The following is a 14,404-nucleotide window of genomic DNA, read 5'->3' as shown; positions in this document are numbered from 1 at the left end:
CGTCTCCGTTTCCTCAAGCTAACATTTGGAGTCGTAAAAGCCACATATGGAATCTGAATTCAATGAGGCATTTGGATCGAGAGCCATGACATTTCTAAACAGAATCCTCTCCTCTCCCAGGACATAAATTTCTGATTCGCGTTCCCTATAAAACTTCCTGTATAAATCCCACTAGGGTGTGTCTGTAAACCCCGCTGCATAGGCCTAGGATGGGGAAAAACCGTGTCGTCCGCTCTGGGGACCAGCGGTAGTGAGGTCTCAGCTCGGGGCACCCCGCCCTCCTCATACTGATTGCCGTTCGTGTCTTTTTTTATTGTCGTGAGCGCATTTGACACGAGATCTACCTCCTTAGCAGACGTCTAAGTGGGCACCGGAGTCTTGTTAACTGTGGGACGGGCTTTGCGCAGCACATCTCCAGAGCTCGTTCGTCTTGCTTGACGGGAGCTCCGTACCGTTGATTGTCAGCTGCCCGTCTCCTCCTCCCCCAGCCCCTGGCGACCACCACTCGCCCCGCTCTCAGCTCCTGTGAGTTTGCCTGTTTTAGACCCATCGTGTAAGTGGAAGCATGTGGTACCTGTCCTTCTGTGACCAGCCCACTTCCCTCGACGTAACGTCTACCAGGGTCACCCAGGTTGTTACAGGTTGCAGGATTTCCTTCTTTTCTTACTTTTATTTTTTATTTTTTTGAGGCTGGCTAATATCCAGAGTGCAGACATCTCTCCGAGATCCTGATTGCAATCCAGACCAAAACCCGGAAGTGGGATACTGACTCATGTGGCAGTTCGGTTTCTAATTCTTTGAGGACCCTCCATACTGTTTTCCTTGGTGGCTGCACAAGTTTCCATTCCCACCGACAGTGTGCAAGGGCTCCAATTTTTCCACATCTTCACTGACACTTTTTTTTTTTTAAATAGTGGCCATCCTAACAGGTGCAAGATGGTATCTTATTGTGGTTTTGATTTGCATTTCCCTGATGATGACTGATGTAGAACATCTTTTCATGTGTCTGTTGGCCATCTGGAAGTCTTCTTTGGAGAAATGTCTGTTCAAGTCCTTTGCCCATTTTTAAGGGGGGGCTGTTTGGAGGTTTGGTGGGGGGTCGGTTTGGTTTGGCTTTGCTATTGAGATATAGGGGTTCCTCATATATTTTGGAGATTAACCCCTTATCAGATATATGGTTTGCTAATATTTTATTTCATGCTGCAGATGGCCTTTCCACTCCGTCGATTTTTTTTTTCTTTTCTGGGCAGAAGCTTTTTAGTCTGACGTAGCCAGTCTTGTTAATTTTTGCTTTTGGTGTTGTATCCAAAAAAGACCAATGCTATGAAGTTTTTCCACTACATTTTCTTCTAGGACTTTCATAGTTCTTATGTTTAAATCCTTAATCCATTTTGAGTAAAGATAAGGGTCCAATTTCATTCTTTTGTACGTGGATATCCAATTTTTCCAACACCATTTGCCGAACTATCCTTTTCCCATTGAATGTTCTTGGCACCCTTGTCCAAGGTCAGTTGAGCATCAATGAGTTTATCTCTGGGCTCTCTGTTCTGTCCCATTAGTTTGGATGCCTGTCTTTATGCCAGTATCACACTGTTTTAACTACTGTCACTTTGTAATATCTTTTGAAAAGAGGAAATGGGATGTCTCCAGTTTTGTTCATTTTCAAGATTCTTTTGGCTATTCATTGTCTTTTATGGTTCCATATGAATTTTAGAATTTTTTTTTCTATTTCTGGAAAATATGCCATTGGGATTTTGATGGGGATGGCATGGAAGGCATTGAATCTATAGATCATTTTGGGTGGGGTGGCCATTTGGACAATATTAAAGCTTCCAATCCATGAATGGAATATTTTTCCACTTATTTGTGTATTTAATTTCTTTCATAATGTTTTATAGTTTACAGTGTAAAAGCCTTTCATTTCCTTACTTAACTTTATTCCTAAGTATTTTTTGATGTTATTATAAATAGAATTTTTTTTCATTTTTTTTAACATTTATTTATTTTTGAGAGACAGAGAGAGACTGAGCACCAGCAGTGTAGAGGCAGAGAGAGAGGGAGACACAGAATCCAAAGCAGGCTCCAGGCTCTGAGCTGTCAGCACAGAGCCCAACTCGGGGCTCGAACTCGCAAACCGTGAGATCATGATCTGAGCTGAAGTCAGACGCTTAACCGACTGAGTCACCCAGGAGCCCCTAGAATTATTTTAATTTCCCTTTTGGATAATTCATTGTTAGCATATAAAAACATGACTGATTTTTGTATGTTCTGTATCCTGCAATTTACTGAATTTGATTATTAGTTTTAACAATTTGTGCATGTGTGTGTGTGTGTGTGTGTGTGTGTGTGTGCATGCACACGATCTTTGGGGTTTTCTACATATAAGATCATGTCATTTGCAAACAGTGATGCTTTTACTTCTTCCTTTCTGAATTGGGTGCCTTTTCTTTTTCTTGTCTAATTGCCCGGGCGAGGACCTCCAGTACTACGTTGAATAGAAGCGGCGAGAGCGGGCATCTTTGTCTCGTTCCTGATCTTAGAGGGAAGGCTCTCAGTTTGATGAGTGTGGTGATATAATATGATGTCAGTGGAGTAGGACGTTAGCTCTGGGCTTCTCCAGTATGGCCTTTATTATGTTGAGATAATCTTCATCTATTTCTTGCTGTTTCAGGATTATTTCTAATCTTTAAGTCAGAAGTAACATTTGTAGCTTGGCATGCTGAATTTGACATAGAGCAACATGCTCTGGCCCAGTATCCAGAGGCCTGGCTTTCTGTCTCACTGTGGCCACAAACCTGCAGTGGGAAACCTAGGCCAGTCACTCCCCCTCACCCAGCCTCTGTCTGCTCAGCTGTAATAATAATAAAGCACACCTTCACTTAGCACTTAGCATGAGCCAGAAGTTGTCCCCATGGCAGTCCTGTGTGTTACACAGCGCTGTTAGGCACAGAGACACTGGGAGACTTTCCCTAAGTCACATAGCTACAAATGGTGGAAAGGGGATTTGAGTCCCAGCCATTTGGGCACAAGGTTTGGCTGCTTAAGCCCTGAGCAGGGAAGGCCCCTAAGGCCCCCTTAGAGCATCCCCATATGGGACACTGGACTGTGTCCCCAGGTCATCCGTAGGCAGCCAGCGAGACAAGTCTTACCTCTTCTGTTTTACGTACAAAAGGACAAACACTGGTTAGCAGCAATCTCGGTGTCAGAGCCCAGCTGTCCTGGGCCCCGGTCCAGACTCTGCCCCTGCACCTCTTGCCCCCAAATCCAAATATTGCATGAGGCCAAGAAAGAATGCTAACACAGATGAAAATCTTGAAATGCCCTTCAAAACTTGCTTTATTCCCTTCTTTTTGCCAGAAATTATTTGGGGGATGTGGTCTGTGGTTTAAGACGTCACAAATACTGCTAGGTATGTCCTATTTATCACTTTATTCCAGCCCCAAATGTCCTGCAGGAAGTGGTGCCATCCCCATTTTGTAGAGGAGGAAACTGAGGTTTACAGAGGGCCAAGGACACGCTCAGGGTCACAATAGGAGGGGTGCCCGTGCTGTCAAACTCACACGTCCTGGTTCCAGGTCTTCTGCCCTGGAGCCCCTGCCCAGGCTTGGCCAGCCCATCTCCTAAGAGCCAGGCACCTGCACTAAACCAGCAGCTCTCAGCCTCAGCACCGTGCACACTGGGGGCTGGAAAATTCCTTGTCCTGGTGCAGGTGGCGGGGGAGCTGTCCTGGGTACTACAGAATGTTCTGCGGCATCCCTGGCCTCTGCCCATTAGATGATAACCTACCCCACCAGTTGTGACAACCAAAAATGTCTTCAGATGTTGCCAAATGTCCCCTGGGGTAAAATTGCCCCCAGTGGAGAATTACTGGGTTAAACCAACGTTACAAATTGCTCAGTACATTTTTGCTAACAGAATCAATGAATAGATTCCACAAAGCTTAGAAATCAGGCAAAAGTTGGATTTAACATTTAATTGTTTCTAAATTCCTTTTCAGCACTGGATTCTTTTTTCCTCCTTCTCACAATGGCTTTCAAATTCCCTCCTCTAAAATTAGACTTAAATCCTTCATTTTATGCAGCTGCCTTCTTCCTGAACAGTTTGTTGCATGAAAACCAGACTTGTGTGTGAATGTTCAGTCTCTCACCAGCAAGGAGCCTCCTGGTTACAGACTCCCTCCCCTTCCCTGGGGTGGTCACAGCAGCTCCTACACCCACAGCTGTCCCTCCCCTCCCCGTGACTGTCCTCGTGAGGGAAGGCCACCTCTCATGGTCCCTGTGTCTCCAGCACCCAGAACTGCCCATGGCACATGGGAGGCACCTGAACACTGGGAGAGAGTGGGGAGAGGTGAGAAGAACAGGGGCAGGGAGGGGGCTGCTTCCATCAAATGCTTGGGTTGAGAATTGGACCGATGCCATTGTCACACCTGCTGCAGGAAGACCAGTTTTCTTGAGACTTCCTGAATGTTCTGGAATACCCAGGATTATAGTATCCTTATCGACACCTGGGGTTGCCCTTCCTTCCTCTGGACTCCTTCCCTCTTGAACAGAGGAAGCCAATCATACCGACTCATCTGGGCCTCGGTTTCCTATTATGAAAACGGGGGATATTAATGCTCAGTCTGCAGAGCTTCTGTGGGGGGGTGATAGGAAGTTATGTACGTGGAACATGTCACAGATGGTAACCGTTGAGCTTACGTTCCATCTCCCCTCCCCTTGCCCTTATCAGGAAGACTGTTTCTAACGCCGTGTTCTTCCCTCTCTCGATGCCACTCTTTTGCAAACTTGGCTGCTCCCACCATGCGGTCTTGGCTGGGAAACAAGGCGCTGGAGCTTGTTAGAAATGGACGCAAAACAAGAGTGGAGAGGCTCAGGGCGCAGGCTGCAAATTAGCCTGGTGATGCCCATTCTGGACCCTCGGCGGCGTTTCACGGCCTCCCGGGTTGGTCCACTCGGCGGGTGCCCAAGCGTCACAGCGTTCCCGGGCAGCTGTGTGTCCCTCGGGTCTGTCACCTGTACAACTGCTGTGTAACGCCTCCCTTTGCTGCTACACCAGATTTGTGAGGGCAAGGACACGTGTGTGCTGTTCCCCTGTGTGGTGCACCTGCCGTGCCTGACAGAGCACCAGACGTCCCCTCCATAAAGAACCAAATGGCAGGGAGGCAAGGCTGGGAGGGTGGAGGGAGGGAGGAAGAAGGCCTTAGACATGATGCCTTCCCCCAGGGGAGCCCGGAGCCCTCTGATGGTCTATCTCCTTTGTCGACCCATCGTCAGGAATGCTGCAGGCCAAATCCTGTCTTGCACAAAACTTCTAATCACAGGTTGAGAAGCATTGTAAATAGCTTTGTTTTTGAAGTTTCTTCCCAAATAACGTCCTAATTCAAATTAGAAGGATTGAATGTTCTGTTACCTCCGTAACTGAGACCCTTCACTGAAAGGATTTGTGATGTCCCCAGATGGGGAGAATGCTTCACGGAGGCCCTTTGCGTGGCTGCCCCAGCGTTCTGGTCAAGAGGACATGTCCTGGAGTCCGTGGTGTTCAACCCCCAGCTCTGAACTTGCAGGCTAAGGGGAAAGTTTCCACGACTGCTCCGTGTCTCAGTTTCCCCAGCTGTAAAGTGGTTCCCCCCCCCCATATGATGGCACGAAGATGGACGAAAGGATGTCTATAAAGTTCTCAGCACAGAGCTGCCCTGCCCTGAGACCCCGGGGAACCTGGGTTCCAGCCCACACCCCCACCTCCCAGCCTTGGAACCCAGGTTAGAAGCTTAACCCCTCTGCCCTTGGTCACTGAGATGTGACTGGGGACATGACTCAAAGGCGGTATCAGCTGGTTGAGGGCTGGGTCAGGGTGGGGTTATGTTTTTACCTGTAAAGGAAGGAGCAAGATAGGAAATCCAACACTCTTAGAAAAGCTTTTAAAAGCTAGCATGTTCTGGCCACCCTTAAAATTTGAGTCCTTATTTTGTATCCTTCTGGATTTCCAAATAGAAAGAGTGAGGGGATTGGGAGGAAGCCCCTCCTTGCTGAGTGCTGGAGGCACCCCATCAGGTCATCCAGCAATGCTCATCAGGGTGTGAAGTGGCCCAGGAGAGGCGGGGGAGTCACTCGCTCATTCCTGCACATCCATGGTCAGGTCCAAGGGGCCCTGATGGCAACGAGGGGTGACACTTGAGCTCTGGATGCACCAGCTCTGCAAAGACTGGGGTCTGGGCTCTAGAATTGTCTGGAGAGCAGGGGGTCTGCTTCTCTTTGCTGCAGAGCATGTTGTTATCCTTTCCCAGGACGCACCTGCTCCCTTCCAGCCCCCGATGGAACCCCCACGCCATTTCACCTCAGGAAGGCAAGCAGAGGCAGCAGAGAGCAGGAAAGGGTTGGAAGGACCTGAGCCCACATCCCAGCTCTGCCACTCTTGGCCGTGTAGCCCTCACTGGGCCAAGCCTCACTTTCCTCATCTGTTAAATGGGGGCCAGACACCTACCCCACTGGGTTGTGTGAGGATGGAATTGGGACACGTAGATGATAGATTTGGGGGTACAATATATGAGCCTTTTTTCCCCTCTGAAATTCAGAGCAGGGTAGAGAGATTGGCACAGGAATCGGATAGATGGGGATCACAATGTCTCCTCTACTCCAGGTAGAGCGGGATTAGAGGTTGTGACCCCAGAAGTTGCCATAAATTCTGCATTCCCAGATTCAAGGCACCTCCCCAGTCAACAGGAAGAGGAAGCGACCCCAGCCCCAACTCCACGGGTCCCTCCCTGCATGGACAGAGCAGAGGGGACACAAGCTTCCCGCGGGTGCACAGAGAGCCCAGCAGGGGCGCATGTGAGCACATGAGTGTTTCCTTCCAAGGGCCCTTCATTCCTCATGGGATTCCTTGTCCCTTGGGCTGAGAGACAGTCATGTTCCTGAATGGGAGTAGGCAATGAAGGGAAAGGAGGCCCCTGCCCTACAGTAGGTCCAGCACTGGTGCCATCCCTGGGAGCTAGTGTTCAATAAACGACGAGATGTCCTTTGTCTTCTATCCTTCAGCATAGATACCGTGCGTCACCATTGGTGGAGACAACCTGTGTGTTGACAGCTCTCTTTCTCTCTCTGACCTCTGCTCCCACCTTTGCGCCTTCTCTCTCTGAACTCTGTCCTATAAGGACCCTCATGATCCATTTCCAGCTCACCTAGATAATCCAGGATAACTTCCCCTTGTCAGGACCCCTAAACTTAACCACATCTTCAGAGGTCCTGTGCCAGGTAGTGTAACATATTCACAGGCTCCTGGGATTGGGGCACAGACATGTTTGGGGGAGCCACTGTTTGGTGACCACCCCCTGCAAGCACGTGTTGAGCCCACACTCTGCCAGAATCGCCTTGTTCGGACAAAGGCAAATCAGGTGGTTTCTTGTTCCTGAAGGGTTAGCCAGAGAGATGGGTTAACACGCCTCTCTCAGGAGGAGGCCAGCTGCAGGCAGGGCCCTGGGCATACATGGGATTCCGGGGGAAATGATGGCTAGAGGAGGCATTTCCAGTTAGCCAGCTGCGCTAGCAGCCCAGCAAAGCCCGTGCAGCAGGAAGGACTGTGGGGCAGGAAGGGAACAGGCCTGGGTCTGCACCCTGCCCTGGTGCGACGGGCTGTGTGTGGTCTCTGTGACCACGCCGTCACCTGCACAAGCTGTTGAGAGCGTTGAACGTGATTATGGTGCTGTGCTTTGTCTCTAACACGCAGTGTCGGGAGTTGAGGAGGAGGGCTTTGGGGCATCCGACGCAGGCAGTCAGGAGGCCTGCGCCCCCCTCTCCAGGCTGCGAAGCAGACCCTGAAGTACTTCCTCCCCAAGCCATGCGCACGACTGTGACATGTTTCTTCACCAAAGAACAGTGGTGTCTCAGGAGAGACCTGGAAATCTTCTGGAATGATACCCACCGTTTGTTGTACACCAGCTCTAGAAAAGACGCTTTACTTCATCACTTTACAGCTTGTTTACGACCACCCTGAAAGCCAGATCTTTTTACCCTTCTTTAGAGACGCGTAGTCACTTGCCTACAGACCCACAGTTCACCAGGGGCCGCGCTGGGGTCAGATCCGGTACGCAGGCCTCCAGATTGCTGTCCTTCCAGTCCTTCTCTGGGGGAGGAGACAGTCGGCCACCTGAGAACCTGACTATGTCAAGGATGAGGTCAACACAAAGCACCCTCCGCGGGAGGGTTTGCTGTGGGACACGCTCCACCTTTCCTGGTACTTCTGGGTCGTCCGGCGCCCTCAAACTGCCTGATCAGATAAACCTCAGTGCAGGAAGATAAACCTCAGAGGCCGTTACCTTCCTGCTCTGGAAGGTGATTCAGGGGGAGAGCAATGGCTTTGGGAGCCAGCACTAAGATGCGCAGACCTCACCCCCCACCCCACCCCCGCACCCCTCCGGGGACGGGGCCAGCCCAGCAGGAACACCTCACAGTCCCTGGACTGGGGGAGGTGGTCCTCAGGGCTGATTTCTGCCTATCGATGAATAGGTACATTTACATATGAAATGACTCCCCACCTTGAGCTTGTAATTTTATGCAAATGATTCCCTTTGCTAACGTTTAACCCCCTCTGGGGAAGCCCGAGGCTACAGGGGGAATTGGAAGCAGGGAAGGGGGTTGCAGGGGGTGTGAGAAGCCAGGAAGGAGACCCCGGGGCAAGCAGGGCACCGCTTCTGCAGGAGAACACAAATCCAGCGGGGTCTGAGGCTGGCAGCTCTGGGGTCCAGACTGAGGCTGAGAATACCGTGATGTCCGCATGGTCGCGGGGGGATGGAAGGGGCCGTGGAGCCTTGGCTGTCGAAAATCAGTGACTTTGGGTAAAGGCGTTTCTGCTCCTCTGATCCAGCCCTGCAGATCTGCTGGGGGTCACAGTGAACCTTCAAAAGGGAGTGGAGATTATACAAACAAATCCAGCGAGGACTGAGGCTTTCTGGAATAATTTTGGCTTCTGTCACAGCCCCAAGAGCTATAGGAACTAATGAATTTATCAGGAGCCACGTGTGTACTCTGTGAATGTGAAAGCAAGAGTAGAATCTAAAATTCTAATTCCTCAGCTCAGTCAAGTGCGAACAGGCACAGGGGAGAGGGTCCTTGTCTTTCGGGAGCATTGAAACGCATTTCGCCCAGAGATGCATCAGATCCCACAAACTCACAGAAACGCATGCGGTCCTTTTTACTGGGCTCTGAGCGTTGCCCGTAACTTTATGGAGAATTACTCCTGTCGCTAAAACATAATCCATCTGCATATATGGGTGCAGGTGCTAAATTCTGTCTTCTCCCCCGAGGCACGAAATTTTTTTTGGTAAACAAATGCTGGTAACAAGACAAATCTGTAGAAACAAGAGCTCTTTCCAAACACAAAGTAAGAGGCTGCGCTCGGGCCTGACAAGTTATAGCCAACGAGCTCTAATGTTTCTTAATAACGATCAGTGTGTCAATGCTTCTGAGGCCCTTCACACAGTGGGTTTCCCCGTCAGATGTCATGGAAAGGACAGCACGGGTTTCTGTCCTCTAGCAAACCCTTGCTCTTTGAGGAACGGTTGGGATTGGGAGAACACAAATGACCCGTGTCCAGCCCCTGGACCCAAAACTTTAATAATGAGCAGTGACAATTCTTACCCAATTCCTGATACCCTCTCCTCTTTGAGGAGGAGAAGGAAGCCCAGCAGGACAGAGGTCATTGCTTGAGGTCACACAGCCAGGTCTCCAACCTCCAGACGGTGATTGTCGGAGGTCCCGTGAGTGTCGTTAGGATTAGGTTTGGTCTCCAGTGGCAGAAACCCCCACACGTGAGGGAAGTTGGGAGGGGTGGCCCAGCCGTCCCAGGACCACGCATCCTGCTTTGCCCAGGGCGTCCAGATTTGTGTCTGTTGTCCTAGACTAATTATTAACAGTCTCAAAAGTGCCCAGATTTGGCTAGTAAATTACAGCATCACTCTAAGTGAGTGACGACACAGGCTTCTTCTAACCTCGCACTCTAGCATCTGAACAGGTGGCTTGCATTTCAAAGCAGGGGCTCCATGTGTAGGTTTGTAAGTTGTGTGTTACACAACCCTTAGGAGCGTCATTCACATTGTCCCCATTATAGATTTACTGTGACGGTTTTCTAGCAGTTGACATTAAAGCATCTTGTGGATCAGGGACCTTTTCTGTTTCTCACGGAGTTGCCATGGGGGCTAATAGCAGTGCTATCCTGTCACCTAGTGATCCAAGAAGGCTGCTGAAGCTCCAGCCATCACATTCACCATCTTGACAGCAGAAGGGAGGAAGGGCAAAAAATGGGATCACACGTCCTTGATGGAAAGCTCATTTTAAGGAGACTTCCAAGAAGCCTTACCAACATTTCTGTTCCTGTCTCATTGCCACCATCGGCTGAGCACGTGTTGCCCCCAGTGTGGTAGTTCTGTTAGTGATGAAGAAAGGGGAGAGGAGGGAGCAGGAATAAAACACGTAGTTGGCCACATCATACAGCTCCACTCTGGATGCAGCTGTGAATCTCAGAGACCACCTTGGACCTGAACTTAATTTTGGAAGTAGATGCCTTTCACTGACTCTCCTCCCTTGTTTTTCTTCCCTTTGTTATAGATTTGGTTCTACACCAATAGCATCTTTGGGAAAGCTGGGGTCCCTCCGGAAAAGATCCCATACATCACCTTGAGCACCGGTGGCATTGAGACTTTGGCCGCCATCTTCTCTGTAAGTGAACTGACCAGTTATTCCTGAGAACGTCATAGGGGGTGCATAGCGCTGTGGGGACCCCCAGACCATAAATGTGCTGGCCTTTAAAGGAGCATGTCCTTTGTCTCTCCAAAGTTACCTGAATTTTAGGAGTTTATCATGCAGCTCATGATGTTTTACCTGTCTAGAGAATATTCTCATCTATATTTTGCTCCCCTGTTATCTTTCTTTTAATAAATAGCTCCCTTCTTAGAACTCTCACCTGGTCACAGATGATACAGTGTGATCAACACCCAGTGGAAAGGGCCATTTCTCCCTGAGCATCCAAGCGAGAGTCCCTGTGAGCCTCGGGTCCATTGCCATGACTTTAAAAGTGTTTCTAAAGCATTAGCTGTCACCTTTGTACCCCAAACATGTAGGACTTTGGAGAGAAAAGAAAGGAGAAAAGACATTCCCGTCGATCAGTGTAACAGAGAGTGACTTTGTAATAAGCAAAGGGGACGCTGGGATGGCTCAGTCAGTTCAGCATCTGACTCTTGATTCGTCTCAAGTTGTGACCTCGTGGTTTGTGGGATGGAGCCCCCGCTTTGGGTTCTGTGCTGACAGCATGGAGCCTGTGTGTAATTCTCTCTCCCTCTCTCTCTGCCCTGTCCCCACTTGTGGTCTCTCTCCCTCTCCCTCTCCCTCTCCCTCTCTCTCTCTCTCTCTCAAAAATAAATGAATAAACATTTTTAAAAACGAGTTTAACAAGAAGCAAAAGTGTCCAAAAGAAGACACAGAACTCATCACTGTCAAAACCTCAAAGATGCACAATAAACACACTGTAGGGAGGAAGTTGGCAATTTCACAATTTAGCAGAAACCGCACAGGCCTGGCAATCAGACCAAACTAGGCTTGAGTCCTGGTTCTGGAACTTCTTGGCCGTGTGATGCTAGACAATGCTTTCAGCCTGTCTGAGCTTCGGTTTCCCCTTTGATGAGCTGTCGGATTCTCTTCTACCTTGTTGGGGTGAGGTCCGTGCCTCACATTTTGGGCACGTAGTACACGATGGGGCTCACTTCCAAAGGACAGAGAGGAGGCGGGGGAATCAGAGTGAGGTTCTCTGACCTTAATGGAGAAGCTCATTTATTTCCACTTGCGTGCACCGACTTCTGCTGGCGGGATTGACCTCTGCAAACAGGCAGAGGCTCCCAGTTGCACTTCTGACTCACTTCTAACAGAACGCTATTTTGCTCCTTGCTCTCAGTGGGCATCCTAACAAGATGCTTCTAAAAATGGACGTCAGGAAAGCGTTGAGGACTGATGTTCTGTCTCCCTCTGCTTTCTCCCATGGCCTTGTTCTTAGAGGAAAATACCTCACTGCTTCACAATCTGGGAGTTTCACAAAATTCTCCTTTTGAGTTTCAGACTCCCTCCCCAGTCTGTGGCTGTCAGTGTTTGCAGTGATCCGTGAAAAAGCACAGTCAGTCTAGAATGATAATGATAGGAAGTTACAGGGTTGGTTTGGGGAGTTTTTTGGTTAAGTATTTTGTTGTTGTAAGAAATCGGCATGAGCTCATGAAGGTAAATTTGTAGAATTCAGAAAAATAGAAAGAACCGAAGAAGAGATCCACAATCATACGACCCAAGGACCTTTGGTAAAATCTCCCCTTGGCCTTTCTGTGCACAGGTGGATGTTCTGTTCTTACACGTAGTAATCCTGCTTTCGTTCACATAACCTCATGCCAGAATTGCTTTCTGGTTTCCTTTCCATTTTCTTGTCTGAGAAATGTTTTGTTGGAGTGTAAGGTGTATACAGAAAAGCATGCTGATCGTTGCCCCTGGGAATTAACGCTGGTTGTGGCTCTTCGGAAGTCGACGGTCCCGTCCGTGCCCCAACTGCTGTCTGTGGGGCTGGGGCTGTTGGGTGTCCCCCTTCGGGGCCTGGACGGCAGAGCCTGGATTCTGGCCCCAGCTCCGTGCCTTTTGAGCTGCGTGACCCTGGCGAAGTTATTCAACAGCTCTGTGACTCGGTTTCCTCATTTCTTTAACAAGGACGTTGCCCTTGCCTTATAGAGATGGGGTCAGGATTGAACAGGTGAATACATGCCAGCGGTGCCTGGCAAACGGTGTGGGCTCACAGAGTCTTAAGTACCCCATTTGTCAACACTTGTCATCTTAAGTAAGGCTGTGATGAACACGCCTGCAGAGAGCAGGGTTTTACGAGGGCTCTCGCGATCTTCTGATAGGTGAGGAAACCAAGTCCCAAAGAGCTGGCTTGCTCAGGATCGCACAGCCGGTAGGGAGTGGGGAGAGCTGGCATGGAGGGCCCCCACTGCTCCCCAGGACCCGGAAGTGCTTTACCTGGGATCTCAGGAACGCTCACTCACATCACTCCTCAAAGTCAGGTGGTCGCCCTGGTTCGAAAGAGGAGCAGAGAGAGTAACGATGCCTCCAGCCCCGTCTCCCTGACCCCACGTGCCCTCCTTCCGGTGCCCTCTCTCTGGCCCGTGAATCATCTTCACTAAAAGCTGACGGTATTTGACAGAGCATTTCTTAGAAGTGCTAATCGCAGGAAAGAGGGAAAGTGACTTCCCTCTCCTGGGAGAGGCAGGGGTCAGACTGGGAGTCTGCCTGCCTCCTGCCTTCAAGTGTGGATCATGGTGGGTCATGGTCACGTGGCATGTGTGTTCCAGAGGAACCTCCGTGCGGGCCCTCTGTGGGGAGTGACGGCTTCATAGCCGTCACGGTGGAGTCGTTCACGCACGCACGCATCCGTTCCACAAGCAGTTCCAGCACACCCATAGCATGCTTGTGCCAGGGGGTCACCAGTGAAGTCGTCGCGTTCTAGGGAGAAAGATCCAGAAACAGACACATACCACGTGCAGCCCTGGGATGAACTCTCCTGGGAGGGCTTCCTGGAGGAGGGCCCCAGGAAGGCGAGCACTGAAGGTCCAGCAGACATAAGCCCGATGATGGGAAGGGAAGTGCACTGGCAGCCTGTCGCCTGGCCCTGTGCACATGGCCCCAGTCATCTGCACCCCTCCCAGCGTGTCATCTAAAGGAAACGGAGATGCAGAAGAGTTCCTTGGGAGCAGTTCTTAACACGGTAGCATTTAGCCTAATCTCTGGAGCACCTCGAGATTGACTCCAGCATGACGCAGGGAGTCTGAGGTGGAGCTAAGAAAAAGAGGGGAGAAAGAGCTAAGGCTGTAGGGCCCGGCAGCTCTGAATGCAGAGCCCAGTGACCCACCTGCAGCTGAGTGGTCTGGGGAGAATTGCCCAACATCTGTGAATTTGTTTGTCATCTTTAAAATGGACCTAGCCAGGCCTGCGTGTGGTAAGAATACTGTCCCCCACCCCCACCACCAAGTGTCCCTGTCATCATTCTTGGAAGCATAAGCATGGAACTTCACACAGCGGAAGAGGCTTCTGGAGATGGGGGGGTCATCCTGCACTCACCAGGTGGCCCAGTGTCATCACAAGGGTCCTTAAAAGTGAAAGAGGCAGGGTTGGGGGTCACGAGGGACAAAAGCAGATGTCGGAGTGGCAGTTGCTGTCTCTGGTAGAAGAAGGGGCCACCAGCCAAGGAGAGCTGGTGGCCTCTGGAAGCTGGAAAGGCAAGGGACGGATTCTCCCCTAGAGCCCCCAGAAGGAGCACAGCCCTGCCAGCAGCTGTGATTTTTGCCCCACGAGACCCATGTTAGACTTCTGACTTCCTTCATCCGCCGAGT

The 14,404-nt window shown here is 50.2% G+C and overlaps 1 protein-coding gene across 1 annotated transcript in view; it reads left to right on the top strand.

Annotated features, from left to right (window-relative positions):
* Nucleotides 1–14,404, top strand: part of SLC2A9 (solute carrier family 2 member 9) — a 257,458-nt gene that overhangs the window by 176,644 nt on the left and 66,410 nt on the right. The window contains exon 9 of the mRNA XM_047091840.1: nt 10,599–10,709. Coding sequence (XP_046947796.1) covers nt 10,599–10,709 — 111 coding nt within the window. The remainder of the gene's footprint in view (nt 1–10,598; nt 10,710–14,404) is intronic.

The sequence above is a fragment of the Lynx rufus genome, unplaced genomic scaffold (assembly GCF_022079265.1).
Source record: "Lynx rufus isolate CCGP_SWC_20201006 ecotype Redwood Valley unplaced genomic scaffold, mLynRuf1.p SCAF_3, whole genome shotgun sequence".
Classification (NCBI taxonomy): Eukaryota; Metazoa; Chordata; class Mammalia; order Carnivora; family Felidae; genus Lynx; species Lynx rufus.
Note: the sequence above shows the minus strand (reverse complement) of the source record. Positions and strands in the feature narration are given on the sequence as shown.